Genomic DNA, 10,271 nt, shown 5'->3' with positions numbered 1-10,271 from the left:
TAGGTTATAAGTTAAACAAACTCTCCCTAAAAACATGAACAATTAACTTTCCCCTCATGTTCTAAACTAGTACTAGTGTTTTCACTTAAAAACATCAATCGTATTGCTCAGCTACACATACAACCATTAAAGCAAAGCCAAGTTGAGAACTGAAAAGGCACTAGTTTGGGTGGATCTTCCTTAGAATCTTGTGCACAAACATATCTCTGGCCCTTATACCAAACCAATTGAGATGCTTTCGGATCACCTTAATCCGGAAGATGCTTACAGACCAACTTGATCCGGAAGTTTCTTCAGCAACTTACGGATCAAGTTGATCCGTAAGCATCTTCCGGATTAAGGTGATCCGGAAAATGCTTACGAATCAACTTGATTTGTAAGCATTTTCAACACCTTACGAATCAACTTGATCCGTAACACACACCTTTGTTATAGATCAACAATCTACCATATCAGATCATCCTAACTCCGGCACAATGGTGGAAACGACATGGTTACGGCGCTTACCTCGACGGTGGACGGTGACGAAGCTCCCTCGACGGTGGACGATGGCGTTGCTCTTCACGGAAACCTCCTCAATGCACCTCACAACCTCTTCACGGCAAGCTCCTCTTCACGACAACAATGGTGGCTGAAGAAGAAGAACCTTTTCACCGGTGAGGTGAGCAAGAACAATACGAAAATGGCTAAAGTGAGGAAGAAGAAGAAGGAAACGGTCTGAGGAAGAAGAGAAGAAAATGCTATCAGGAAGAATAAACCGAAACGCAACGGGAGAGAGTCTTGCATTCTTTTTTAAAAAAAAATAAGTCAGGGATATTATGGGCTTTTCACTTCAAGTGCTGGGTGTACCAACAAAAATGCTAGGTGCACCTAGCAACAGTCTAAATTTCAATAAGCAACAAACGAACACACAACATAACCTCATTAGTTTTATAATAAAAAAAAAAAATTCAAACAATTTTACCATACATGATATATGATTAATTTTAACATTTATAATTTTTAAACATTTTCGAACTTATCTAACGTGATATATCAATATAGACGCAATCTATCATATATGCTAATCATGCTAACTATCACTCTTAAGGTAGCTTTGAAATAGTTAATAAATAAATAATTTACTAATAAATCATGATAGAAATGTATTGATAGCATTAAATATTATATTTTTCAATAAAAACTGCCAATTCCTTAATTGTTGCCGTAAAACATTATCATTAGGGCAAAGGTTAACAAAACTAATATGATAATAGACTTTTGAGTATTGCATCATATTTAACTATTTTTTTTTCATTTAAATTATGAATAAACAAAAGAATATATATTTTTATTCAATGCGGTGATTTTTAAAAAGAAAAACAACTACATACATTATCAACTTTTAAAGAATAAAATACGTTTTATCTATAAGGATAAAGATTTTCTTCTACACATTTAAAATGAGGAAACTGTTTCACGATTCACCCCCTTGAACTCATCACGGTTGCAAAATCCTGAGTAAAAGAAGTGCCCGTTCCCAGTGTGGTCTGTTTGCTAGAACACTTCTTTTTAAGACCTGCACTGCTCCAGCAGCCACAAGTGCTGAATGGTTCTCACTGTCCATACTCAGATTATACAGTATTGCCAAGCTTGCTTCCACAGCCCTATCACTGCCTTCTTCTATCAAATTCACCAATGAATATATTGCTTCATCAGAAATAATAGCTTCTGTGTAATCTACCACTCCTTCAGATATTATTCTATTAAGTTCAACAACAGCTGTTTCCTGTGCTTCTGGGGAGAATGATGTTTTGATCTGTTCCAGAAGTCTTGGGATTGTCTCGTAGAGAGTAACTTCCACATTGATTGGATAGAGGCTCGTGATGGAGCCAGAGAGAGAACTTAGTTTAACTAGGCAAGTAGCTACCCACTTTTTATTGTGGAGGGGAATGCAGGACCTGAGGATTCCCCGAAGCAAATCAATGAATTGCGAGGAGTTTATTTTGTGGCGGAACTGCTCATGATCGAGTAGTCTTGTTAATAACCGGGATGCTGCAGCTATTGCAAGACCAGCTTCTTCAAATTCAATTGCATATGCTTCAGAAAACTGATCTTCTACGTCAGATTCCATGTCCGCTGCATAGACAACAAATTATGAGAAATATTTTTTTGATCTACAGTGAGGGTTTTTGAAAAATAATTAGTATTAGAGATCAACATTATATGTTTGCATGGACCTAGAATAACATGTGTCAAGCTGAATGCATACGATATATACATTATACACACCGTCTTGATGGGAAGTCTTGAGATATCGAGGAAATATAGTGGATATACAACTAAGGTGTATTAACCACTTATGTAATGTAATTAGGGGAAATAAAATACGCTATCTTTCCCTTGAGTTATACTGATTCTAGTCTTTAAATTTATGAGATTGATTTTCAGCCTTATATAATTTATAAGTAAGGTATTTTCTTATGGAATAAACACATCATTCTCTAGTCTCATCTATTAACGACAAAATTTCATGGCAAACGGAATTAGGATTTGTATGCCTACAAGGGAAAAAAATACAAACTAAAGAAATAAATGATGACAAATAGCCTATATAAGCACCTAACTGAGTATCCAAATCCAACAAGACTTATTCAACAACAATGGCCTAATCCCGGTAGGTGAGGATCTAAAAGGACTTGTTCCATCTTTTAAGATTGGATCATGATAGACCATATATTTTTTTGGTTTCTCAGTTATTCTCTTTTGGAGACAATTATTTCAAGATCCAGTAGGCACTAAATGTAACCACCTCTCCTAATGGGGATTCAAACCTTGATTTACCATATCACTGTAGGAGACTAGTTGCTTCGCCGGGAGGTGGAGACTCAGGGGGTGTGGTCGCTTTGGAGATAGGAGGGCACGACAACCGCCAATGAAGGCTTGCAGCAGCTCGTGGTACTGTTCACGTGAGAACGAAGAGATGCTGCAGTGATAAAGGAACCAAAATTGTTTGGCACGTAGAAGGGCAGCAGAACAGAAAGGTCCACCAGGGACAGTAGGTCCTCAGTGGAGAACGACTTTCGTTATTCTTCTGTCAAGAATAATCTGCTCTAATACCGTGCAAGAATTATTTACTGTTATGTGTTGTTCAGACCACACGAAATACTCTTATTTAAAATGAATGAGATTTACAAAATAAAAAAAATAAAATAATGAGTAATAATGAAAATAATCTCATACTAAATTGTTGTAATTAAAACATATTAAATCATATATTTCACATGTTCTAATGAGTGTCACACCAAGATCAGTTGGTTTAAACCACCCTCTTCCTTAGTTATGTAAGAACAGTTAACCAACTTTTGGATACGTAAATGCCTAGTGGAATCAGCGTCTATACCGCAAGTGACCACATAGCAAATTGCTTTCTTCCAGAGGTAGCTGGTTTGCTACTAATTATAACTCTAAACCTGTAAGCGTGAACTCGTAATCCTCATTCTAACAATTGATATATTCTATAGACATTAATGAAGACAAAGGGTCATAAGGAGCACAAATTTCCAAATAGTTGTCTTGATCAGACAAACATTTAGGAAATGTTTGGAAAACAAAGAAAAACCCATATATATGAACATATATCCAAGAATTTTTATCTCACATCTCTAACCACAGTGTGTCTTGTAGAAAATTTAAAGCCAGCAATATCAATATCAACATTGAATTCTTCACATTTAGGAGACTTGGACAGACACCAAAAAATGGCAAATAGATGAAAAGAATATGTACTTATAACATGAAAAGAATATGTACTTATAACATGAAAAGAATTCTTCACATTTTGATATACATCCACATGAAAAAATCAAAAACATGCCAAATAGATGAAAAGAATATGTACTTATAACAGAGCACACGTTACAGAGCAGAAATTGTTTACCTGAAATTTTCAAAATTTTTTGCTGAAAAGCTGAATTCAGACCAGATTCAATATCCAGAAATATAATTGGGGCCAGAGTTGGGTCAGTCAATGCCACAAACTCAAGCACAGTAGCAGCTTTTTCTTGTAAACTGGGAGGAGAGGACTTCATAATCTCAACCAGGTGTGCAATGAAAACAGAATCCAGTATATCATTCCTGAAAGGTTTACCAAATAAAAAATCAATGCAAACTATCACTGTATACTGCACTTATGACATGTTGATTGATCAAACAAAATGAAAATCAATATTGGAACTCGATAATTGAACTTCAACAAATCCAGGACCCTTGAAGGAAGTCTGGTTCATGCCCCTTTAGCTAACCTTGTGTACGTTTTTGATACAGCTTGTTCAGTGCTACTAAACCCGGTTGAAACACAGTCACCTTTTGTTCCACCAAATGCCTTTTCAGATCCATTAACTGGTCCATCATAAAACTGAAAAGAATCAATGTACTTGACAATCAACAGAAAAAAACTCAGCTCTAAATTTTCTACAAGATGTGCAATACAAACCTTTAATTGCATCACTTTACTGGGGTCTAATATCCGAGCAAGTATGTTCAAAGACTGTAGAGGCACATCATACCATCAGCAAAACCTTGATCAGTTTTTATCCTTCTATTCTAGAACATTGCCAGAATTAACACACAAGAAATACTAATACCTTTTCCAAAATAGTTCCAGCTATCTCTGAGCATTTCAAAATACTAACTAAAGGACCTAAAACCCCCTCAGCTTCAATAACCCGGCAAACAATATTGCTGCATCAAGAAAATCACATGGTAATGATTACAATTTATAAAGTATGATCACACAATCTTTAAAATATTTAAAAAATTCATATTATAATTTATAACAACCAAGTCTTATCCCACTCAAAGTCATGTTTTTCTCTTTTTCCAAAACATTATTTGTATGATGTAACATTAGGCTTCCTCTATTTTCTTCTTTTCCATATATTTTTCTATATGCTATCACAGAAAATACATATTTACCATGGTCTATCTTCCACCTTCTAGGTGATACCTTCTTATACACTAAAATTCAATATTTGACTACACAATTTCAATCTATAATAGATGATACTTTTTCACTACAAAAATCATATCCTGAATATCTTCATTTACAGTGGAAGATAGTCTTTAAAGCCTTTTTAGCAATAAGTTTCCAAAATATCCTCTAATTTTAAATAGCAATGAACCGATTTATATTTTGGAAAAGTGGAAGTTCTCCTCAGTATCAAGAATACAAATTTAATGCTGCAATTATAAAACTATGAACTATATTTTGATGATTTCAGATTACCTAACGGACAGCCTTTCCAAGGCTTGTGTGGCTGCCAACTGGACTGAATTATCATCACAATTTAAAAGCCTTACTAAATGCTTTATTGCTCCAGCTTCCCTGAATGCTATACGCATATGTTCATTGATACATGCAGTAGCAATTGACTCTGCAGCCTTAATTATTGCAAACCTATCTTCAAGTTCTAGTATCAGTACTAAACGAGCAACACCATCCATCCAAGGTAAAAGTGTAAACCTCTGATCATTTGAGCATTCAGAATGAGGCATAGTCTTTTGTTCCATTTCTAAAGCCCCAACACGAGCAAGGAATTGCTGTTGTGTTCGTCCAACAATTGCATTGACTTTTGCTTCCTCTAAGTTAGCATTCTTGTCATCAATATTTAATCCAAGAAGTAATTCCGAAGCACCATATCTGGATGGCTGTCTAGAAGTCCTTTCAATTTCTGTACCATCAGGTAACATGGGCCACAAATGTATGCCTGGGGTGAATGACTTAAAGGCTGCAGCATCAATTAATGGCACAGGGACCAGACCTTCCTCAATAACAAGAATGCTATAATACTTGTCCTTAACAAGTTCCAGCAATGCATTCCTTGTGACCTTCCTAAGAACGTTAGATCCTTCCAAATTAGATGTCAAGAACTTTGCCTGAAGTAAGATTAAAGATAGTCACATTCTAGACTGGTGTGAACATCAAGAGAAAGGACCTTTGCTAAGTACAATGGAAATTAAAATATCAGTAAGTTTCAGAATGTCATTCCTTCTAATTCTTCCTTCTCTTTCCATTAAACTTTTACTGGAAGGCATTAATTCCATTGTTTATGTTGCAATTCAGAGATTAGATGAAAAAGGCAAAAGAAAAATATGCTTACTATTGAGAAAATAAATAATTGTAATTATTTAGTGTTCACAAAAATTTTGAACAACTGTCTTTTTTTATCTCTGACACATTTACTCAATAACTTCCACAAACACAAATCCTCTGTTTATAGGCCCAAAAATTCTTCCACAAAATAGTCCAAATGCTATGCAACTTGTGTCTTTCTTCAAAAAATACACTGTCATGGAATGGGACTCCTCACCACTACTTCAAAGAGACTTTGATGCCAATTTCCAAGAACTATATCATCCTATAAAAGCTTAGTGCAAACCTAGGAATGATTGATTGTTTATCCCTTGCAGAATTTAACTTAACAAGAATTAAATTACAAACATAGACAGTCGAGATCCAGACTGACATGGAATGAAACTCCTAACCACTTGGCCAAAAGAGGCTACGATGTCAAGAGCTATATCATCCAAAATTTTAGTGTTTTATTTGCAAACCCAGGAATGGTTGTTTATCTCTAGCAGAATTTATCTTAACATGAATTAAATTACATACAGCTCATAGATAAGCATGAAAACCAGTACGGCATGCACAAGTTATTTTCTATTGAAAAAGTAAAACCACCTTCCAATTACTATACTCAAAGGAAGCCTCACCAATTTTGGTATAACACCTGCTTCAACCATGATGTTGTGGTTAACACGGCTCGATGCTAAATTTGCCAAAATGCCCCCTGAAGCCTCCTTTACTTTTATATCCTCATCGTCAAGGTACCTAATAGCTAATGGCAGAATCTCAGTCTTTGAAATTTTAATGCAGAGCTTCTCATCAACAGATAAATTCCACAGTGTACTCAAACTCTGCTCCTTTACCTGCAAAAAAAAGTTCCAGATATTCTCCTTTTTTAACACCTAAGAAATATGTGCACATGAACCGAAGCTGCATACCAATTCCCATACCTCAGATGCCAAGGAAGATTGCCTCAGCAATCTGTTTAACTCTTCTATTGCTCCACTATCAGCTACAGAATTTCTATATAGATTGACTGAAGATAGTGATCGCAGAAGACCCGCAGCTGCCTCACATGCTGAATTAGACTCTGATCGTAGGAGGTTCACAACAAGATTAATACAACCAGGAAACTGCATTAAAGTGTCTATACACTTCTTTCCACCAAGCGAATATTTCCAGAGAGCAACTATAGCTTGTTCTCTATCCAGAGGATCACGATCAATGCCTAACATACGAACGAACAAAGCCACATAACCATCACTGAGGCCAGAAGATGTACTCGTTACAGCATCAATGCCCTGAAAGCAAAATTCAACCATTCAACGTCACTTTAAATGAGTTGCTGTCTAATTCAAACACATACACACAGCCAAGGCCTAAATAGGTTATCAGAAAACCTATCACTGTGGCTGTCTAAATTCTGGGTCCCGCTGTATGGTCACACACACAAAGCATAACATCTCAGACAAATATCCACTTATCAAATATCCAGAACTATCAAACTAAGCTATAATTTGAAAATATGTGCATGTTCTGAAATCTCTTTTTTTTTAAGAAATATTTTTTTTTTGGTTTAGATATGTTTAGTCCATACGAATACGGCACATTTTAGTGTTTATTCCATCAGAAAAAAAGTTTTATTAGACCAAACCATTTTCAAAACTTTCAAAATTTATAAGACCAAACCAACAAAAAAGTTGAAGGACTAAAACCAAAATTAGACATATTTACAAGGATTAATAACCATTTTAAACCTAATTCTTCCTCCTTTCTCAAAAAAGATTCCCAAACACACTATAAAGAAGAATGAGAGCTTCTTCCATCCTAAACCTATTGATTCGTTTACAACCTAAAACAATTTCAAATAGTAACCAACCATAGCAATAGCATACGTTAGAAAACAATCAAACTTCCCAATAAACACCACAAAAACGGTTATATAACAAAATTAATTTTTTTAAAGATAAAAGTAACGAAAAGGGACGTAAAGATAAACAGCGTTTGTAACTGTAACGTACCAGGGGAGAGGTGGCGTCGACGGCGCCGTCACGGGCATTACCATTGGCCCTTGCAACGAAAGCGAGTTTGGAGTTGGATTTGGGAAAGAGTGCGACTCTGTTTCTCGGGTGAGTTTCTGCGACGACGACGGTGATGGGTGGGACGAAATGCGAAGTGTTGAGCTTCGTGGGCGTTAGGATGGTGGAGGCCAACATGATTTGGCCGGAATGGATAACAGTAATCCAGTGCCAGAACGGAAGTGAAGAGAGAAGTGATAGTAATATACAGTTGCAGTGGAAAGGAAACTCACTTTGGGAAAACAAGATAGATCTTTTTCATGGATTCTACGGTGAGAAACTTAAGAATGTTGCCCACCATGGGATAGGATTTTTAGCCGTAAGATATAAATAACGATTTTACAATTAACAAGATAGATCTTTTCTGGATTTATGTGTATATTGCAATATTCTTTAAAAAGTGAGTTGGTTGTTTAGAATAAAAAAAATTGAGAAAAAAATATTTAAATTAGAATAGTGAGTAAAGGTGTGTGGAATAGGCTAATCTTTTGAAAATTTTCTTTCAATTCATTCAACTGTATATGAATAAGGGATAAGAATATTCATGAATCGATTCAATGCAATTAAAAATAATAAAATCGATAATGAATAGATCAAAAATTTGAAAAACTAAATTTTTTTATTGGATTGAATCCAATTTCCGATAAAATGTTCAAAACCGATCCATAAATATAGTTATATAATGATATATAAATAAAACTTAATTTAATATTTTAAATTAATTTTTATTATATATCTTATCATTTATTTAATATTTTCTATAAAAAAATATAAGTATAATTAAAATAAAAAATTGATCCAATCCAAACTGCATTGAATTAAATTAAATTGGATTAAAGTTTTGAACAAAATGGATTGAAAGATAAATTAAAAAAAATGAAATGATCCAATCCAATCCACTAACACTTCTAATAAGAGATCTTATTCACCAAATGTTCTTGGACACTAATTAAGAAATTAAAAAAATGAAAATAATATTAATATATAGAGTGTATTCAAAAATTATAAAAAAAAACATATTTTTTTAACTAAAAATATATATTTTTAATATAAAAAAAAACTCTTTCAACTTTTTTAACCATTAGCATTCGTCAATATATAAATATCAGAATTTTTACAATTGTACCTCTAATTCGAATATAAGGGGGAAAAAAGTTAATTTACACTTGGTAAGAAAATTAATTAGTACTAGTATCATTTAATTAGACTAATTTTCTTTAAAAAAATAAACATTTTTTTCTCAAATTACGCTTTCTTAGAACTTAAAATTCTAACTAAATAGAAGACAATATGGCAACAATCTCATTAAACAAGGTACTTTATAAAAATGTAAAATATAAGGGAGTCTAGTTTTAAAAATAATTAAATACTGTTTTAATAAAAGATACTTTATAAAAATTAATAAAATTTAAATATATAATTTAACAGTATAATTTTTTAAATTGAATACTTTCAATAAAATATTTTGTATTTTTTAGTTAAAAATTATAATTCCTTGATTAAGTTGTTTTTATAATATATATATATATATATATATATATATATATATATATATAAAATTAAATTTTCCTTATTATATATAATGGCTTTTATTTTACTTTAAAAAATATTAACTCAATACAACATTAATAGGTTATGTAAAAAGATTATTTTATATCACATAGGAAGTAAAATAAAATGAAATTGTATTTTAGTCCATTTAAATTCATAGTTAAAAAATACATTTATTAATTGTTTACATATAAGATGTAGGATGATCACTTTCTATCGAATGAACGGACACTCTAGTCTCTGAAATTGGAAGACGTTGTCATGTTATTTCTTGAATCAAATGAAATAAAAACAAAAGTTCTTGAAAGTGCAAATTGACATTCACATTAGTCCAAAATTAAGAAAAAAAACGTGAGATTTAAGTAATAATAGCAACACATGATTAGTAAATAGAATGACAATAAGACTTATTTGACATTTCATAAATTTATTGATATTTTGATAATTTGAGGAGATAGACGCGCTTTTGGATATTAAATCACTGAATAAAGATTCTTAAAAATATATCAATGAATTTTTTTAATACCTGGCTATAA

At 33.1% G+C, this 10,271-nt stretch overlaps 1 protein-coding gene across 1 annotated transcript; it reads right to left on the bottom strand.

The window, feature by feature from the left end:
* Positions 1–1,327: 1,327 nt before the first annotated feature.
* On the bottom strand, positions 1,328–8,483 carry LOC100810447 (uncharacterized). The gene is made up of 9 exons (XM_006583645.4): positions 8,128–8,483; positions 7,057–7,407; positions 6,754–6,969; positions 5,267–5,916; positions 4,626–4,722; positions 4,475–4,528; positions 4,284–4,396; positions 3,920–4,116; positions 1,328–2,118 (listed from the first exon to the last, which is right to left on the bottom strand). The coding sequence occupies exons 1-9, from the start codon at positions 8,320–8,322 to the stop codon at positions 1,481–1,483; spliced, it is 2,511 nt and encodes an 836-aa protein (XP_006583708.1). The 5' UTR covers positions 8,323–8,483; the 3' UTR covers positions 1,328–1,480.
* Positions 8,484–10,271: the final 1,788 nt, after the last annotated feature.

This window comes from Glycine max, chromosome 7, assembly GCF_000004515.6.
Source record: "Glycine max cultivar Williams 82 chromosome 7, Glycine_max_v4.0, whole genome shotgun sequence".
NCBI classification, from domain to species: Eukaryota; Viridiplantae; Streptophyta; class Magnoliopsida; order Fabales; family Fabaceae; genus Glycine; species Glycine max.
This window is presented reverse-complemented; position numbering and strand designations above follow the sequence as displayed.